The sequence below is a fragment of the Sciurus vulgaris genome (genome assembly GCF_902686455.1).
Source record: "Sciurus vulgaris genome assembly, chromosome: 1".
NCBI classification, from domain to species: Eukaryota; Metazoa; Chordata; class Mammalia; order Rodentia; family Sciuridae; genus Sciurus; species Sciurus vulgaris.
Window position 1 is genome coordinate 116,703,907 of NC_136461.1, and position 21,425 is coordinate 116,725,331.

Genomic DNA, 21,425 nt, shown 5'->3' on the forward strand with positions numbered 1-21,425 from the left:
AGATTTCTTTCAAAAATACCAGCACTGGTACCAAGAATGTAGCTTATTGATAGAAGATTTGCCTATAAGTGGGAGGCCCTGGGTTCTGTCCCCAGCGCCACAAAAGAAAAAAATATTTTAACACTGTTTTTAAACCTTATCTGAAAAATTTACAAATAATATTTGTTAAATATTTGTTCTTAGTAGATGTAAATATTTTATTTAAGTATTATGGTGGCATAAGGTAATGAAACAGCATAAACTCTGATGTGTCAATATGCTAATGATGTATGCTACCTCAGTTTGGCCTGGTAGGTATGGGATACCTAAACAGACCTCCTAAGCTGCCATTATATAGTTCTTAAGAAAAGCATAGGTGGTTGTAGTAATAAGAATTAACTAACAAATAACTAGAAGAATATTTATTGAATGTGTACCAGGTATCAAATAATTTGCTAATCATTTTATATGCTTTTAATACTTACATTGACCCTAAGTAGTATACATAACTATAAGACCTTAGTTATTCCTAGATTCCATTTATGTAATACCTAGGCATTATTAACAAGAATAAACAAAAGCTGACTGTTACATTATTGGTGTAGTATAAATGTGTTTTGGGGTTTTGCTAAATTATGTGGGTTGATTTTCAATTCAGTTCCCAACCCAATGTTTCCCTTACTGAATAAATTCTAAAACATTCAATTTAGTGCTCCTGGTTGCCATATTGGGCTTAGTGTGTATACTAAGAGTGATTAGAAGTTCTACAAGCCCACCTCCTTCCTGCTTCTCTCTGTTTTCATAGGTGAAAACATTTGGTGAGCTTGCCTAATGGTACGAAAACCAGCCCTCGAGCTTCTGCATTACCTGAAAAACACCAATTTTGCTCATCCAGCTATACGCTATCTTCTCTGTATCCTTTCCTGCCTGCCTGGGTCATCTTGAACCAGTGTTTTCTCCCCTCCTGAGCAGAAAGGAGAAATGTAAGAGTGCTGGTGATAGTAAAAGTGTTCCCTCTGGTGATGGTTTCTTTAACAACAGTACATTAGATGGGGAGAAGGAAAACAGGCAAAACCCTCAGCCTTTGTCATGTTATTCATTTCTGTTGGAAACATGACTGGTTGATACTGCATATTCCAGATGGGTAGACCTTCATGTCTTTCTTCTTTGTTTCAGGGCTAGTTCCATTACTGTGGCAGCAGTGCAACTTTAATTTTCCAGGCAGGCTTATCTGACTAAAAGGCCTTTGCTAGTACATCATGATTTATTCATGATGTTAGTGTCAAGCAAGTTATAAGATGAAGTAGATGTCACAAGAGGAATGTGGCTGAAAGGTTCCTGAAGCATTTTGATACTGAGTGGTTTTACTTCAATATTTAGTGCTCAAGAGCATGAAGTCCCATCGTAGAGATAAGCACAGGGTTTAAGAAACAAGGTCTCACTATGTTGCCTGGGCTGGCTTTGAACTCCTGGGCTCAAGCAATCTTCTTGCCTCCATCTCCTGACTATACTCCTGTGCCAACAAGCCAGTGACCACTATTTTTTTTTTTTTTTTTTTTTTTGTGCTTGGAATTGAACCCCATCACACTGTAGCCCTAGGCTATATCCCCAACCTTTTTTTTTTTTTTCTTTTAACTTGATATTAAGACAGGGTCTCCCTAATTTGCCCAGGATGACCTCAAACCTGCCTCATCCTCCTGACTATTTGGGATTATAGGTATGAACCACCACACCTGACTCACATATCCTTTTTTTGTTCAATATTGTGTGGCATCCTCATTTTCTGACTTAACTTTAAAAACTGTCAGTAAGCAGAAGTGATATTTAATCTACTTGGTATGTCTTATGTATTGATTGTAATGATATTGTTTGGTCTCAGGTGGACCAAATCAAAAAAAGTAAATCCCTGAAGCAAGATGACTTTTAAAAATGTTATAGGGGACCAAATAAATTCCAGTGACTCAGGAAACTGAGAGAGGAGGATCACAAGTTCAAGACCAGCCTTGGCAACTTTCTCAGACCCTTTCTCAAAATATTGAAAGTAAATAAAAAGGACTGGGGGGTGTACATCAGTGGTCCCCCACCACTCCCCTGAGTTCAATCCCTAGTACCAAAAGAGAGATAGAGAAATACATATAGGCGGTCTAGGGAATATTGTTCTTGGTAGAGCACTTGCCTAGTATACATGAGGTCCATTCTCAGGACTGCAAAAATAAACAGGGAGCTTGATAGAGATAGAGATATGGGAAATTAAAGTCATTTCCCATAACTTAAAGATGCATAGAGTATTGTGAGTTGATAATAGTCAGTTCCTGCCTAGTTTTGTTTTCTTGTCCATTTTTTAGCTCATCTTGGGTGAAAAATTGCCGGGATCTTCTGCAGTCTACCTACAACACAACAGCGTTTTGATCAACCTTTAGAGGCTTCAACCTGGCTGAAGAATTTCAAAACTGCAAACGAACGCTTCCCTCGGCCAGGTAATTAGACTTGGGCAAATTTGGTGCTAGGTGGTCTAACCTTCTTCATAATGCACTGAAAACATGGTAGACTCTGAAGAATTGATATTGTGATTTGGAATAAATATACTGTTTTCTTTCTTTCATTTTTCTCACAGTGGGCTCACAACTTGAAATTCATTTATCCAAGGGAAATAAAGACACAACAGTAAGCTGTTCTCATTTAGTGGGTAGCAGAGTAGAAATCCAAATTGATTCACTGACTTTTCCAAGGTACAGTCTCACTTTCTTTACAAGCACACTTTCAAGTACAGAATTTCTCCAGATAAGATACTTTGGGGAGCCCAGTGCAGAGGTACACACCTGTAATCCCATTAACTCAGAAGGCTGAGATGGGAAGATCACACATTCAAAGCCAGTCTCAGCAACTTAGTGAGACTCAAAATAGATATATCCAGGGATGTAGCCCAGTGGTGAAGTACCCTTGAGTTCGGTCCCTGGTGCCCAAAAAATGCATTGGGGCGGGGGGCAGGGGCCAAATATATTGATAAAATTGTTCTTTCACTCCATTTATATGATCTAGCTTATTGCTCTTTGACTCTGGTATAAAGACTCACCTAGACTGAGGCATAGTGGCACAACACCTATAATCCCAACGATTCAGGAATCTGAAGCAGGAAAGACCACAAGTTCAAGGCCAACCTGGCAACATTGCAGACCCCCATTTCAAAATTTTAACAAGTGGGACTGGGTTTTAGCTCAGTGGTAGAGTGCTGCCCTAGCATGCCTGAGGCCCTGGGGTTCAATCCTCAGCACCACATAAAAATAAAATAAAGCTATTGTGTCCACCTACATCTAAATCAAAATATTTTTTAAAATTTTTTCTTACAAAGGGCTAGGGAATGGTATAGAACTTTGCCTAGCAGGTGTGATACCCTGAATTTAATCTCCAGCACCACAAAAAGACAGAAGAAAGTTGGGGATAGCATTTCACCTCCTGCAGTCTCAGCACTGAGGAAGTTAAGACAGAAGAAGTCACTTGAGCCCATGTGTTTGAGACCAATCTGGGCAACATAGTGAGACCCTGTCTCAAACACCAAACAAAACAAAAAAAAAAAGCAGATGCAAAGATCTCATTTTGTACTTTTTTTAGTCAGAATCAGTCAGTTAATTCATCCTTTCTTCCTTTCTTCCTTTTCCAAAGCGGCAGGCAGAAATGGGTTGAAAAGTATTCTCTTATGTGATGGAATCTTTTAAAGGACCTCATCCTGTTAACCTTAGCCTCCCATCTTCTCAACTAGGGATGGGTTCCACCGTAGGCAAAATAGTCTTTTTGTTGTTGTTCTTTACTTTGCTTCTTTCTAGATAAAAGTTCAGAGAAATATGTCTGGAATAAGAGAGAAAGCACTGAGAAAGGCAGTCCTCTGGGAGCAGTGGTGGAACAGGTATTAAGACATTAACTGTGGGGGGTTGGGGTTGTGGCTCAGTGGTATAGTGTTTGCCTAGCACATGTGAGGCCCTGTATTCAATCCTCAGCACCACATGAAAATAAATAAATTAATATATAAAGGTATTGTGTCCATCTACAACAAAGAAATTGTTTTTAAAAAAAGGCATTAACTGTGGATCACGTCATAACCAGGGAAGGCCTCCCATAGCGCTCTTACCCTTTGTCTCCCAACAGGGTCTGACTCGCGTGAGGAATGCCACAGATGCAGTTGGAATTGTGCTGAAGGAGCTGAAGATGCAAAGTTCTTTGGGAATGTTTCGCCTCCTGGTGGCAGTGGATGGAATCAACGCCCTCTGGGGAAAGACCACATTGAAAAGAGAAGATAAAAACCCAGTAGGAAGACTGACTTTTTCCTGGTTTTTTTTGATTTCTGATTACATCATGTACATAGGCCATGTAGCCATGCAGACCATGCAGTGTATTTACTCACTCTGGAGTGTTTGAATTAAGATACATAGAGAAAATAACGTAAGGAGAAGGTGATGCCAGAGGTATCACCATGCATTGAAAACTGAGGAATTGTTGTTTTCTTTTGTTTGCAGGACTGGAGCTACGTTTATTTTTATTTGAGACTGGGTCATGCTAAGTTGGTAAGGATCTCACTAAATTAAGTCTGAATTCAAACTTGAGATCCTCCTGCCTCAACCTCCCAAGTTGCTGGACCACTACACCCAGCTCTTTCTTAATTTTTTCTTTCCATTTGCTTTTTAAGTGGAAATAATCAGAAATATTGGTGGGTTTAGTGCCATAGATGTTTTTTCTCTTGGTAAGTGTTTTTAATCTCCAGAAGTATAGCATATCTTAGGCCACCAACTACATAGCTTGTCCCAAAGGTTATGTTCAGGTACTTTGCATAATATAGTTGAAGATTTTATTTTTATTATTATTATCATCAATTCAGTTGTTTCAAGAGAGCACTAGGAAAAAAAAAGTAACTCTCTCTTTCTAATTGCTACATGCAGATTGCTCCAGATGAACTAGCACTTATTCACAACGTGAGGATAGATATGAAAAATGATTGGGTATGTGCATATGAATGATTTGCACATTGCAGAAAGAATTGTGCTTTCGTTTTAAAACATATTTTACTACTTCATTAATACTTTCAGGTCTCTAATTTTATGGCCAGAGTGTTCTTTTACTTTATGTAATTCCTGCAATTATACCAAGTTAGGAGTTAAACCTGGATTAAAATCTATTTACTTGACTTCGGATCTTTCCAATTGACAATTTTACTGTATTTTACCATATAACTATTGCCATACACTAATATATATTCACAAGTATTCTGTGTAGCCTAATTTTGCACCAGGTTAGTAATAAATGATTTTTAAGTAATAACTACACAATTTTTTTTTTTTTGCGGTGCTGGGGATCGAACCCAGGGCCTTGTGCATGCAAGGCAAGCACTCTGCCAACTGAGCTATCTCCCCAGCCCCATACACAATTTTTTTTTAAAGAAGTTTCACATAATGGTCACATCCTTTTTTTTTTTGCAAAAAAATAAGGCATAAAGTCTGCAATGGTTATACAGTGAAATATAGTATTTAAATATTGGCCTAATTTTATTTGCAATTATACTCTTCTGTCTTTTTTAGCTTTTTCTTATTCTTCTTTTTTTCAGCATGGAGGTGCCATTGTGTTGACGTTGAGCCAGACTGGGTCTCTCTTTAAGCCCCGGAAAGCATACCTGCCTCATGAGTTGCTGGGAAAGGTCATGCCCATTAGATGGTCATTCTGAGTAAAGAGAGAGATCATTTTAAGTTTGCTTATTTTTACATAATTTCAGACTTAAGAGAAAAATCATATTCTTTATGACTTCTATCCCAATATCTCTTTCTTAAAAAGCAGAGATAGCGTCTACTACATAACCATAGCATACTTTTTTGGGGGGGGTGGTACTGGAGATTGAACCGCATTCCCAACCCTATATTATATTTTATTTAGAGACCAGGTCTCACTGAGATGCTTATTAGCACCTCACTTTTGCTGAGGCTGGCTTTGAACTCTCAATCCTCCTGTCTCAGCCTACTGAGCCGCTGGGATTGCCACCATGCCCCACTGCACCCGGCAGGAAACTGACTTTGGTATAAAACTTTGATATAATCTGTAAGTCTTACTCAGAGTTTATCAATTAATCCAATAACCATGATAGAAAAAGAATCCTGGGTGATGTTTTAGATTCACTTATCATGTCTGTTTGGTCTCCTTTAATCTGTGATGGTCCTTCAACCTTGTGTCTTTTATAATCTTAAGGTTTCTATTTTTGAAAAGTACATGCCAGTTATCTTGTAAGTTATTTTATGAGCTTGTCTCATGTCATTTCTTCTAAACCTTCTTAGCAAAGCTAGTACCTACTACATGTGTACAGTATTCACATGTGTACTGCTTCTCTAATGAACTGTGAATTCACTGATATTTGCCAGTTCCATGCTAGAATGACATTCATTATCGCTTCCCCTTTTCCGTATTTGTCTCATCTAAAAGAAATCTCTTCTCATTATCCACAATATATTTACTTATTAATTCCATCCTAAAATGTGGTTTAAAAGATTCAGATTTGCAGACTGGAGTTGTGACTTGTTGGTAGAATGTTTGCCTCAGCAACACATAAAAAATAAAGTTATACTGCATCCCTCTACCACTAAAATATATATATATATATATATATATATATATATATATATTTTAAAAGGTTTCATATTTGCTTACCCTCAACTCTGATATAGAAGCTGCAAAGTAGAGTTCAGTGTTTTTAAGTTTTCATCTTGAGTCAAAGTATCTGTAGTCCAGATATTCTGTTCAGAAGCTACTGGGCTTACTTTCCCCCCATCCCCTTCTTCATTGTTATATTCAAAATATAATTTGATTGATGTACTATTTCTATTTATGTTCCACTGAGGGTCTTTTCCCCCACCTTTGTTAATTTTATTTATTTTCTTTTTTTGGTTTTTTTTTTCCCTTCAAATTTTTTTATGGCTGCATTATAGTTATATATAATGATGGAATTGGTTGTTACATGTTCATATACAATGTAACAATGTAATTTGGCCTAATTTTATTTATTTTCTGTTTTTAAGAAATATTCACTTGATTCCAGAAGTCAGAGCTGTCAAAAATATAGTTTACTCAGACAAGTGGTACCCCCCCTTATCTCCTTTAAAAACATTATGGCCATGTAGAGCAACAGTAGTGAGCCACCCTATAGAGTTCTGTATAAGGTTGGGTAGCCAAAAAATGAGGGGTAAATTAGAATAGAAAAAAACAAAAACACTGCCCTCAAAGTGCTTAAGTAGAATTTCTCTTTCTACGGATAAATGTCACTTAAGTAATATCTTCACCCTTTTATTTTTTTCCAGGAAGGATTTGATGCCCTGGATCCCTTTCTTCCCATTTTGGTTTCCAGTTATAATCCAAAGGAATTTGAAAGTTGTATTCAGTATTATTTAGAAAATAATTGGCTACAACATGAGAAAGGTCAGTTATTTAATTTTCTCCTGTCAGATCTTTGTGCTCATAGTAGAATCCCACTCAATCAGAGCCTTACCCACTTCTTCCATCAGCACTGATAAGAGGGTACAGAAAAGTGGTTGTCAGGTGGCTAAGTTGGGGTGTTTTCTTGGTTTTTTTTTTTTTTGGTTTTTAAGAGAGGGTCTTGCTAAGTTGCTATTGAGACTGGCCTCAAACCTGGGATCCTCCAGGCTCAGCCTCCCAAGTTACTGGAATTATGGGCAGGCACCACCACAGAGCCTAAGTTTTTAATTTACAAAAGAAATTATACTCCTCCACAAATTCTCATCTGGTCCAAAATTAAATGTTCATGCAAAAGATGAGGCAAAGCTGCCAGGTGCGATGGTGCACTCTTGTAATCCCAGCAGCTCTAGAGGCTGAGGTGAGAGGATGGAACATTCAAAGCCAACCTCGGCAACTTAATGAGGCCCTAATCTACTCAGCTTGGGGCTGGGGATGGGCCTTAGTGGTTAAGTATCCCTGGATTCAATCCCCAGTACCACAAAAAAAGATGGAGGCAAAACCACGTCCAGCCACTGGGCATTTTTCAGGTGTTCAGGGCGCTGCCATACTCTCATTATTGCTGTATTCATTTAGCAAACTTCAGCTGAGAAATGCATGTCCTGTGACACCCCTAGAATAATTCACATTGTGTAAGAGGCTGTCCCAGCACCAAAGCAAATCTTTGCCATACCAGTGTAATATATGTACAAAATTGTTACCTCTTTTTTTTTTTTTTTTTTTTTTTTTTTTGCAGTGCTGGGGATTTGAACCCAGGGCCTTGTGCTTGCAAGGCAAACACTCTACCAACCAAGCTATATCCCCAGCCCTTGTTACCTCTTAATACCAAATTTGATACCCTTTTACTGAAAGCATTTTAGGTGTTCATTGATGTTTGCCTTACCTCTGGATATGAGAGGGTATATAAAGGAAAATTAAAGCATTTTTCTATGACTAGATAATAAGATATTAGAGAGGGAAGAATAAAAGTAGCTGCAGTATTGTAGGTCAGAATAGTGACCTACACTTCTCTGTAGGTCAGAGAAGTGTAGAAGAGAAGTGAGATCTGGGGGGAGGTTATATCTGAACGTAATCTGGATAAGGTAGGGTCTGACCACTACAGTTTTCTGGAGGGATACAGAATAGCAGGAGAATTTTGTGACTTACTATGTTTGACTCCATTTTAGCTCCTACAGAAGAAGGGAAGAAGGAGCTGCTGTTTCTAAGTAATGCCAACCCTGGGCAGTTGGAACGTCTCTGTGCCTCCCTCTGAGCCATGGTCAAAATGTGGATGGAAGACAGTGAACATTTCATTTATGCTGCACCCAGTCACATGGGGAAGTCTCATAGCACTCAGGTACAGCAGGCAGACCCCTGTACTTATACGATTGTCCAGGACTGCCAATGGCCATGGGCCTTCTTTGAAATGGGTTCCTTGTAAACTGATTTTGAACATGTGATAAGATATCCACTTGTTCCTAAAACTAATAACAGTTTTTGGATGTGGTTTTCATGTTTAGGATAACCTGGTTCTTTTCCTTAAATAAAATTAAATATCTTTCTTAAAGTGTTGCATTCAATTTATAAGGAAAGAGTTGGACACAGTGGTGCACACCTGTAATCCCAGAGGCTTGGGAGGCTGAGCAGGAGGATCAAGAGTTCAAGCCAGCCTCAGCAAAAGCAAGGCAATTCAGCAAGACCCTGTTTCAAAATAAAATACAAAATAGGGCTGGGGATGTGGCTCAGTCCAGGGCCCCTGAGTTCAATCCCTAGTACCAAAAAAAAAAAAAAAAAAAAAAAATCAATTTTAGGGAAAGAACATTCAGATTAGTTGAATTGAATTTCTCTGGCACTGTGCTTGTTGGTAGCCTGAAGCGACTCAATTCTACGGAAATTTCTAGTAGTTCTGACTTCTAGCCTTTAATCAACTAAAGAGATGAAGTTTCACAGCCTGGAGTTGGGGTCATTGCTCAGTGTAATGTGCCTGCCTAGCACATGTGAGGCACTGGGTTCAATACTCAATACCACATAAAAATAAATAAAAGCATTGTGTCCATCTGCAACTAAAAAATATTTTAAAAAGATTCACAGCCTCACTTCTCCCACCCAAACACTTACTACTCACTTCCTACTTACGCTTTTATCTCTTTGATTCCAAGGGGTGTTACTCCAGGTGAGTATCTGGCAGCTTTATATGGTGCAACCCTTTCCTGTGTGTTCCTAAGAGAAGTATGCACTAAACCCCAGCAGCATACATTGTGTAGAATGAGAGATCTTTTTTTTTTTCATCTCAGTCTCCTATTTCAGGTTAGCCAGTTCCTCTCCTAGTATAGAGTTTCCCTAGAGCTGTTCACTTTTTTGATCCTTCTGTTCTTTTGACAAGCCTCACATGTCTCCATCATCAGGCACAACTCTGAGGAATGCCATTCAGGGCTGACTCATGCGCCCTGGACTAGTGGTGTGCCCTGATCCACCACCTATGAAGTCATAGTTACTTTGGTAATTCACGTATTGAAGGAAAAGTTTAAATTACTTATCCCAATGACATATATATATTTTTGTTGTGGTAAAATATGGGAAAATTTGCTATTTTAACTAATTTTAATTATACAGTTCAGGAGCCTTAGTTGTATTCACCATAAATGTACAGTAATCATCACCACTATTTCTAAAACTTTTTCACTTTTTCCAAAACTTTTTCACTTTTTCATCACTGTGAACAAAAATTCTGTTGCCATTAAAACACAGCTCAGCATTTCCTCCTTTCCTAGTCCCTGTAACATTTTGTCCTTAGAATTTGCCTCTTCTAGGTATTTCATATAAGCGGAATCATACATCATTTGCCCTTTTGTGTCTGGCTTTTTACTTCACATAATGTCTTTAAGGTTTGTCCATGCTGTAGTGTATATTAGAACTTAAGCTGCAGGTTTTTTTTTTTTAACTTATTTTTATTGTAAACAAATGGGATACATGTTGTTTCTGTTTGTACATGGAGTAACAGCATACCATTTGTGAAATCATACATTTACATAGGGTAATGATGTTTGATTCATTCTGTTATTTTTTTCCTTCCCCACCCACCCCTCCCACCCCTCTTTTCCCTCTATACATTCCCTCCCTCCATTCTTGTCCCCCTCCCAACCCCCATTATGTGTCATCATCCACTTATCGGCGAGATCATTCATCCTTTGTGTTTTTTTTGAGATTGGCTTATCTCACTTAGCATGATATTCTCCAATTTCATCCATTTGCCTGCAAATGCCATAATTTTATTATTCTTTATAGCTGAGTAATATTCCATTGTATATATATACCACACTTACTTTATCCATTCATCAATTGAAGGACATCTAGGTTGGTTCCAGAGTCTGGCTATTGTGAATTGAGCAGCTATGAACATTGATGTGGCTGTATCTCTGCAGTATGCTGATTTTAAGTCCTTTGGGTATAGGCCGAGGAGTGGGATAGCTGGGTCAAATGGTGGGTCCATTCCAAGTTTTCTAAAGAATCTCCATACTGCTTTCCAGAGTAGCTGCACTAATTTGCAGCCCCACCAGCAATGTATGAGTGTACCTTTCTCCCCACATCCTCTCCAACACCTATTGTTGCTTGTATTCTTGATAATCGCCATTCTAATTGGGGTGAGATGGAATCTTAGTGTAGTTTTGATTTGCATCTCTTATTACTAAAGATGGTGCAGCTACAGGTTTTTGATCTTCAGTTGCCATCCTCATTTTCACATTTGTGTGATTTTCAATGCAAAAATAATTTTTTAAGCTGTCTTTTTTTAAATTTTTAAAAATTTTTACAGACTGCATTTTGATTCATTGTACACAAATGGGGTACAACTTTTCATTTCTATGATTGTACACAATGTAGATTCACACCATTCATGTAAGTATAGAATCATGTCATCAGCAGATAGTGACAGCTTGAGTTCCTCTTCCTATCCGTAACCCTTTAACTTCTTTAGTCTGTCTAATTGCTCTGGCTAGTGTTTCAAAGATGATGTTGAATAGAAGTGGTGAAAGAGAGCATCTCTGTCTTGTTCCAGTTTTTAAAGGGAATGCTTTCAGTTTTTCTCCATTAAAAATGACGTTGGCCATGGGCTTCGCATAAATAGCCTTTACAATGTTGAGGTATGTTCCTACTATCCCTATTTTTTCTAGTGTTTTGAGCATGAAGGGATGTTGTATTTTGTCAAACTCTTTCTCTGCAGCAATTGAAATAACGAGGTGATTCTTAACCTTAAGTCTATTGATGCGATTAATTACATTTATTGATTTCCAGATGTTGAACCAACCTTGCATCCACAGGATGAACCCCACTTGATCATGGTGCACTATCTTCTTAATATGTTTTTCCCTGCGATTTGCCAGGATTTCGTTTGGGATTTTTGTGTCTATATTCATCACAGATATCGGTCTAAAATTTTCTTTCCTTGATGTGTCTTTGTCTGGTTTGGGTATCAGGGTGACACTAGCTTCATAGAATGAGTTTGGAAGGGTTCCCTCCTTTTCTATTTCCTGGAATACTTTGAGAAGTATTGGAATGAGTTCTAATTTGAAGTTCCTATAGAACTTCAAATTGTCTGAGGTTCTGTCTTCCAAGTGATCTAGTCTGTTGGTGATGTTTTCCATTGAGTTTTTTATTTTGTTCATTGTTTCCTTCATTTCAAGGATTTTTGTTTGTTTGTTTGTTTTGTTCTATCTCTTTGTTGAAATGATCTTTTTGCTTTCTGCAGTTGCTCTTTCGCCTGCTTTTTGGAGTGATCATTCATTGCCTGCATTTGCTCTCTTATCTCATCCTTGGCTTCATGAATCATTTTAATTATGTATATTCTGAACTCCTTTTCTGACATTTCTTCTACCATGCTGTCACTGGATTCTATTAATATGGAATCTAGGTTTGTTTGGATCATTTTCTTCCCTTGTTTTTCATGTTGTTCATGTATCTTCCCCTCTACCAGTACAGATCTGGGGTATTGCAGTTTCCCCTCTATAGGCTTATAGTGACCTTATAGGTTTACGAAACCTCTTCTTTAAGGGGGAGATGAATATTAGCAGCATCCAGTATAGGCAATATGCAGCCGTAAACCAAATCGCCCCTATGAGGACATTAACAATATTGTCATAATAAACAGAATGAACTCAATTATTATCTACTGTATAACAAACAGATTTTCAATAAGGTCTGCAGTTACTAATGGAGGACAAAGAGGATGGGGAGGGGTATAGGATGTAACTGTTAATGGGATAAGAAAAGAGTATATAGAAGTTCTAGATCATAGAGTGAAAGTGTAATCAAAAGTTGGTTGTTAGCATGAGAAAAGGGAGAAAGAGACTGAGGAAACAGGTAAAGAAAAGGAAAATACAGCAAGAAAAGTAAAGAAATAATAAAATTTTTCAAAAAGGAGGGAAGAAAATTACACTATAACATCATATAGTATTCAAACCTCCAAGTCTTCAGTAGCTTTATGCATGAGAGGTACCTGTCAATGAGCTGCCAGTCTCCATCCAGTAGGTGTCTCAGGATGGGATTTGCCCCACCTAAAGATGGGAGCTACCGCTTCCAGGATAATCCAAGATGGACACTCTGGCTTCCAAATGTGTTGGCAAATAGGGCATCTACAGCTTAGGATGTGGGCTTGGTTGGCCGGTGGTCCTGGAGGCAGGGTGTGGTCAGTCTGGTTGAGTGGTCCTGGACACAGGGGTCCTACAGGTCCTGGCTGTTGTCTCAAAATGGTGGCAGCCATGTGTACCTAAAACTGCAGGTACTGTGACAGTGCACTTCCAGGCAGCAGACAGCTGGCAACCCACTGGCAGTCTGCGGTCAGTCTACTGGCTACCAGTGGATGATTGGCAGGGGGAATGAATTATTTTTAATGCACTCAAAGTTGTATTATCTCTGTACCATCTGTAGGAGAAGGGAGAAAATAGTGATTTGAATCACTTAAGTAAAGTTTAATCCTCTCACCATGTCCAGGTTATCAGTATGATTTAGAGTCAGAATTTTGATTCCCAGATCTCCTACTTACTGGCAGGCTATTTGGAGGTCTCTTGATTCTTTGCCTATTTCCTTCTCTAATTTCACCTTATCTCTGTTTGTCCTCATCTAATGATAATAATTTAAGGATATGGAAAAATGTTCCCCAGGGAGAGATGGAAGACAATGGGTCCCAGGAAGAGAAGGAAAAGAATCGGCTCTGGACTTTCACAATTTCCCCTTCTCCAGCTGTTCCCCTGACTGCCCAACCGACACATTCTGCTATGATTAAGTCTCACTGAACCCTATAAAACTCAGATCCCTATTGTCACCAGTTGCTATTTTCTCTCTTGAAAATTGTGCCCCTCTGGTGATTAATAAAGCATCACTGATCCGTTGAGGTCTATTTATTTTTTCATTTTGCTTTCAGTAATGCGAAAATTGCAGGGGTTTTGTGAGAATTAAATAGCATAGGTAAAGCACCTACCACATAAGTAGCTATGCTTTATAATGCTTTATGCATTATTTGAAGAAATTTTTGTCAGAAACAGAACGAACCCTGATTCCATCCCAGTCATCCATCACCCATGGTGGTAGCTTTGCTGTGTGTCAGTTTAACTATGCTGACGTACTAGCGTCAGACACAAAGACAACAGCCTTACCGAGAATACTTAACCAGCTCCTACAATTAAAAAGAGTGAATTCATGTATCAAATCTCTTTATGTGTCTCCTAATGGTCCTGCTTCTCTAATGGAGCCCTGACTGCTACCCCTCCCAATATGGATCTTTAAGCCTGTAAATTTATCTCAAACCACGTCCTTCTCTTCAACCTCACTACTGCTGCCTTCATATAACCATCACTTCTTTTTTGAGTTACTGAAAACATTCATTATTTTTTCTGCCTCTTATCTCTCTTGGTTTATCTTTTGCAAGCTGCCAGTGATCTTTAAAATTTCCCTAGTTGATGATGTTCAGTGTCTCCCTCAGTGCCTTTATTCTAATATATTTTGCCAGTGTTGTCCTTACAAAATTTCAAATCATACAAAAATATATAATGAAAAATCCAGCACCTTCCCTTTCTCCCAATTCTTTAGAAGCAACTGTCTGTTACCAAATTCTAGAGATAAAATTATATACATTTTCGTACTAGATATGCTTTAGCACTGAGCTACATCCCCAGCCTTTTGTATTTTGAGATGGGGGCTCCTAAGTTGCCCAGACTGACTTCGAGCTTGTGATCGATCCTCTCTCCTCAGCCTCCTGAGTATCTAGAATTATAAGCATGCACCACCACACCTGGCTTTTTTTTTTTTTTAATACAAAAACCCACCCCTTGGTGTTTCTGCATGTCTCTTGGAAATTTATCTGTCACCATTCTTCATTATAAATTTAAATGCCCATTTGAACGAATTTGAAAAGAAGGCAAGAGGGCAAAGTCATAGGCTCCACAACCAGACCCCACCTGAACCCGACCAGAGGAAGCACTGTGGTAAAGACACCACTGATGCTGTGAACAACGACTGCAGAGCCTGTGTTGACAACAGTTGCAGCAAGTCCCCAGAAGATGCTTTTAAGAAGATATGGGGGCTGGGGAGATAGTTCAGCTGGTAGAGTGCTTGCCTTGCAAGCACAAGGCCCTGGGTTTGATCCCCAGCACCGCAAAAAAAAAAAAAAAAAAAAAGGAGATATGGAAGATTTAGGCAGGATCTAAATCACTTTGGCAAACTTGATCCTTAGCTGCAGATGAGGCTGGAAAATATTACCACCTTTGGAGCTTGGGATCTCGTTTATAGGTTCTGGCAGAAGGTTCTGGAGTAGTGCAGCTACTCCTATAACCTTGACCAGAGAACTGTCTTCTGTCGATCAGGATGGTCATCCTCTTTTACTGATCATGACTCTTCAGGAGGGATGTACCTGGAACAGTGAGGGAGCAAGATGACCCCCTGCCTAACCCACCAGATTAGCTGAATCAACTCTTGACAATCAACAGGGTGACATATTGCAGCCATATCACCCTCACGTCCAACACTCACACCTTTGGGAGGCTAACCATAAGAGTAAACTCAGGCATGTTAAGTTGTATGTCTGTCCACATCATCACTGATAACAAAGTCCTAGGAAGAATTACTCCTGAATACATATTCTTAATTTTTTTCCAAGTACTCTAGCATGATAATCTATCTTGTCCAGTCTTTTGTTTGTTTTAATTCATTTTTATTGTAAACAAATGGGATACCTCTTGTTTCTCTGTTTGTACATGAAGTAGAGGCATACCGTTTTTGTAATCATACATTTACCTAGGGTAATAGTTTTTGATTCATTCTGTTATTTTTTTCTTCCCCCTCACCCTCCCACCCCTCTTATCCCTCTATACAGTCCCTCCTTCCTCCATTCTTGCCCCACTCCCACCCTGCTCTTGTCCAGTCTTTTACATAAGATTCTTCTATAGTTCTAATGTTTATTACCCCATTTTTTTGTTGTCTTCATGCTAACCTACTACACAGCTCAATTCTTGGGGCTTCTTCTCATCCCTCAACTGGACTGGATCCAGGTCAGGAAATAAGTAAAACTTCCTTTATTTTCAGATTTCATTAGCTTGAACATGTAGAAAATCTTAAGCTATCCCCAAAAATCTACTAAAACTAAAAGCAAGTTCAACAAGGTCACAACAATACAAGAACAGGACATAAAAATCAATTGTATGTACACTTTCAAAGAACCATCCAGAAATGAAATTAAAATAATTCTACTTGGAATAGTAATAAGATAAAGTACTTAGAAACAAATTCAACAAAAGAATTCCAGATGCAGTGGTACATGACTGTAGTCCCAGCTGCTGCAGTAGCCCCATGAACCTGAAGCAGGGGGATGACCTGAGTCCAGGAGTTCAGGGTCAACTAGGCAAAATAGCAAGCCTCTGTCTAAATAAAAAATTAGAGACAATCTCCATGATCTTAAGTTAGGCAAATATTTCTTAGATACGACACCAAAGATATCCATAAGAAATGTGATTGAGTCTGGGGTTGTAGCACAGTGGTTAAGCGCTTGCCTAGCACAGGTGAGGCCCTGGGTTCAACCCTCAGCACCACATAAAATTAAATAAATAAAATAAAGGTATTGTGTTCATCTCGAACTTAAAAAAAAATTGATTAAAAGAAAGATCTAATAAATTGGATCTCATCAAATTAACTTGCTCTTATATGCTGTTATTCTGGATAAAATTCAGAATATATAAGGAACTATAACCATTAATAAGATAATATGACAAAAATGAGTGAAATGATTTGGACCTTTTTTTAAACAAGATGGATGAATGATAAGCACATGGAAAGGTGCCCACAGCACTAGTTATTAGGGAAATGCAAATCAAGTCATAATAACATACTGTTTTATACCCACAAGAATGGCTGTGAATACATGATAATTGTTAGGATGTGGAGATACTGGAATTCAGTTGCTAGATGAAGTAATATACCAAAACTGATATATACCAAGCTGGTATCACCACTTGGAATAGTTTGGGAATCCCTCAAAATGTTAAACAGCATTACCATATGACCCCAGCAATTCTGCCTCAGGTATCTATCCCTAATGAACACATGTCCACACAAAGAGTTTATGTTCAAGTAGCATGAGACTGTTTATAGTAACATTGTTCATAATAGCTAAAAAATAGAAATAATCTAAATATGAATGAAATTGCAAATGATAAAGCAAACGGAAACAAAATATAATATTACAAAAATGAAGAGCCTTAAAAAATGCTGAGGCAAAAGACCATATACTGTATGATTATGCCACATGTTCAGAAAAAGCAAAATCTATAAAGGTAGAAGGTAGATTAGTGTTTCCCTGATGTAGGGAGTTAGGAACAGGGATGTACAGAAAACAAAAATTTTAAAACTCAATAAATGGTAGAATATGAATTGGAAAGCTTACTATTGTAAAGGCATTGATTCTCCCCAAACTTATTTATGAAGATACAATGCTATTCTGATCCAAATATGTATGAGTTTTTTAATTTTGCAGATCTTGACAAGATGATTTTTAAATACTTCTGAAAATACTGCTGGGATGTAGCTCAGTGATAGGAGCACTTGCCTAACACGTATGAAACCCTGTATTTGAACCCCAGTACTGCAAAAAAAAAAGCTTTTTTCTTTCATTTTGAAAATATTCAATCCTACAGGAATGTTGGAGTATGCAAAAAATAATACAGGACTAAGGAACTGAACAGACACTTCACAGAAGATACACAATCGATCAATAAATACATGAAAAATGTTCAACATCTCTAGCAATTAGAGAGATGCAAATCAAAACTACTCCTAAGATTTCATCTCACTCTAATCAGAATGTCTATTATCAACAATACAAGCCTTAATAAGTGCTGGCAAGGATGTGGGGGGAAAAGTACATTCATACATTGCTGGTGGGAATGCAAATTGGTGCAACCATTATGGAAAGCAGAATGGAACCACCATTTGACCCAGTTATCCCACTCCTCAGTTTGTACCCAAAGGACTTAAAATCAATATACTACAGTGACGCAGCCACATCGATGTTTACAGCAGCTCAATTCACAATAGCTAAACTATGGAACCAATCTAGATGCCCTTCAACAGATGAATGGATAAAGAAAATGTGGTATAGATATACAATGGAATATTACTCAATATATACACACATATATACACACAATGGAATATTACTTAGCCTTAAAGAAGAATGAAATTCTGGCATTTGCTGGTAAATAGATGGAGCTGAAGAATATCATGCTAAATGAAATAAGCCAAAACCAAAAGACCAAAGGCTGAATATTTTCTCTGATATGTGGAAGCTAATTCACAATAAGGGGAGGTGAATAGGGAAAGAATAGAGTACTTTATATTGGGAAGAGGGGAATGAAGGGAAGGGAAGGAGTATGGGGGAAGGAATGATAGCAGAGTGAAACAGACATCATTACCTCATTTACATGTATGACTGCATGACTGATGTGATCCTGCAATATGTATAATGAGAAAAAAGTGACTACACTGTATTTATGTATGATCTATCAAAATGTATAAATGCTTTCTGTCATATAAAACTAATTAGAATAAATAAAATTAAAAATTAAAAAAAAGACAATGTAATCTTCACCTACATTCAGTTGATAACATTTGTCACATTTGTCTTATTTTTATAAACATTTATTTTGTTGCACCATTTGGAAGTAAACTGCAGACACAGGACAACTCTCAAGTCCTTCAGCACATACATCTTAAGAAGGGTATTCCTACATGACTATATCATAATACCAAAGAAGCTCATCACAATATATAGCTCATTTAAAATTTTCTCCAGTCATCCCTAACAATGTTCAGGTTCAAATCAGGGATTACCATTACATTTAGCTGAAATACTATTTAGTATTGTATTATAAACTGTCCCACAATCTAGATTTGTTTGCCTCAGATTAAATACAGGTTAAAGGGTTTTGAGATGCATAAGGCATGGGTTATATTTTGTACTTCCACACTACATCACTTTAGTTTGTTGCATTATTGGTGATAAGTGTGATTGCTTGGTTAATTATAATAGCCATTTGATATTTCCATCAAAAATTTGCTATTTCCCGGATATAATTAACAATCTGTACTGTTACTTTGAAATCTCGTGTCCTGTTTCACTACGAATTATCACCCAAAGATTTTAGCATCCATTGATGATAATCACCTTGAATAATTAACTTGATAAATGCAATTTAAATTTTAAAGCTATCAGTTTTAGCTGCCTTTTTTCTGTCACTCCTAACAGAAACTATCCCTATTCACCCAGCTTTTTTAGAGTCCTATGGTAGACTCAGAGATGTAGATACTTTTTTAAGTCGAATGAGGCAGGAGGATCGCAAGTTCAAAGCCAGCCTCAGCAACTTAGGCTCTAAGCACAGCGAGACCCTGTCTTGAAATAAAACATTTAAAAAGGGGCTGGGGATGTGGCTCAGTGGTAAAATGCCTCTGGGTTCAATCCCTGGTACCAAAACAAAAAAAAAGATACTTTATAAAAAGTATGTTTAAAAACAATGTGACATTTGAAAAAAAAAAATCAATGAAACTATCAAAAGCCCAGGTCATAATATATAAAGAATTAGTAATATTTGAAAACATCAAATATAAACAAGACTATCCCCAGCACTACAAAAAATAAAAATAAGCTGGTAGGGTGTCACACACCTGTAATCCAAGCTACTCAGGAGGCTGGGTGGAGGATCAAAGTTCATTGAGCAGGTTCAGTGATAGAGCGCTTGCCTGGTATCTGTGAGGTCCTGGGTTCAATACTCAGCACCTAGCACCACATATAAGAAAATGAGATCCTTTGACAACTTAAAAAAATATATATTTTTAAAATTTAAAAAAAAAAACAAAAAGTTCATTGAATCCACCCTGGGCAACTTAGAGAAGACCTGTGTCAAAATAAAAAGGTTTGGGCCAGGCATTGTTGTAGACACATGTAATTCCAGCAGTTCAGGAGGCTGAGGCAGGAGGGATCACACGCTCACAAGCCAGTCTCACAATTTAGGGGAGACTTTCTCAAAAAGAGCTGGGGATGTGGCTCAGTGGTTAAGTGCCTCTGGGTTCTATCCTGATACCAAAAATAAATAAATATATAAATACAGGGGGTGAAATAAAGAGTGTTTAGGGCCATGGAAAGCCCTGGGTTCAATCCCAGGGTTGCAAAAAAGAGAGAGAGAGAGAATGAGAGAGAGAATGAAAAAAAAAGGACTATAAGGCAAACCACAGGAGAAGATATTTTCAACACCCATGATGGACAAAGGGCTTGTTTCCAGAATAAAATGCTATAAATCAAGAGTCTGACAACCAAAAGGAAGCATTAACAAAAGATTTAAACAAGCTGGGTGCCATGGCACCATTGTGGGGTCTGGTTATCAACGCACAGTGACACCACCAGAAACTAAAGTCGGAAAAAGTTTATTTTGGGAAAAGAGATTAAAAAAAAGAAAAAGAAAACAGACTGACATGTCAGGACCACTACTCCAAGTGGGACAGTAGTGGGGAGTGACTTCAGCAAGCTGGTTTTTAAAGTGAAAACCATGGAGAAAAAAAAAAAAAAAAACACATCCTGGCAGGCTTACAATAGGGGCCTTTTTCCTTTTTTTCCAAGGAGTGCAAGCAGCCAGCTCCAGCTCATCTATTTCAGGCTGCACCTGGTGGGCTAGCAGGGCGAGCTAGACAGTGGGGAGCCAGACTACCCACGTCTGAAACCAGCAGCTTCTGGGGCCTCTGAAGGGGTGGGTTGCCTCACAGAAATGGTCACAATGTCCTTAACTCATGGCCACATTATTTTATCTCAGTTATTGTCCTTGTATTTCCCACAGTCAGCACAACTCAATGATTTTATTCACACTCATTTTGGTTTGGTCAATCTTAACTAGATATGTTTGTTTTATATCAGACGATCTCTACCTTTTTCTTTTTAAAAAGGGTCTCCACTCTTTTATAGGCACACGCCTGTGACCCCAGCGCCTTGGGGAGGCTGACAGGAGGATCAGGAGTTCAAAACCAGCCTCAGCAAAAAGTGAGGTCCTAAAGCAACTCCGTGAGACCCTCTAAATAAAATACAAAATGGGGCTGGGGATATGGTTCAGTGGTCCAATGCCCCTGAGTTCAATCCCCTTACCCCCAAAAAAACAAAGAAAATAACCCACCCAAAAGACTTAAGCAAGTAGGCCACAAAAAAAAGGATATGCAAATGACTGATAAACATGAAATAGTACTATGAACTTCAATGGTAATCGAAAAATTAAAACTATAGTGATGATGATTAAAATTTTCAAATGTTGGCAAGCTATTGGAACTGAAATTTCTCTGGCACTGTTGGTACACTGGGAATTGTCGAAGACTTTTAGAAAACATCTTGGTTGTATTTACCAAGTTCAAGCATACCCAGCCTTACGACCTCCAACAATTAACACTGCTAGAAT

At 38.1% G+C, this 21,425-nt stretch overlaps 1 protein-coding gene across 1 annotated transcript in view; it reads left to right on the forward strand.

The window, feature by feature from the left end:
- DAP3 (death associated protein 3) overlaps positions 1-9,016 on the forward strand; it is a 36,017-nt gene extending 27,001 nt beyond the window's left edge. The window contains 12 exon segments of the mRNA XM_079104698.1: positions 785-800; positions 803-892; positions 1,029-1,039; positions 1,041-1,123; positions 2,325-2,373; positions 2,375-2,456; positions 3,801-3,880; positions 4,120-4,278; positions 4,908-4,967; positions 5,570-5,659; positions 7,305-7,422; positions 8,643-9,016. Coding sequence (XP_078960824.1) covers positions 785-800; positions 803-892; positions 1,029-1,039; positions 1,041-1,123; positions 2,325-2,373; positions 2,375-2,456; positions 3,801-3,880; positions 4,120-4,278; positions 4,908-4,967; positions 5,570-5,659; positions 7,305-7,422; positions 8,643-8,728 — 924 coding nt within the window. The 3' untranslated portion in view covers positions 8,729-9,016.
- The last annotated feature ends 12,409 nt before the right edge of the window (positions 9,017-21,425 follow it).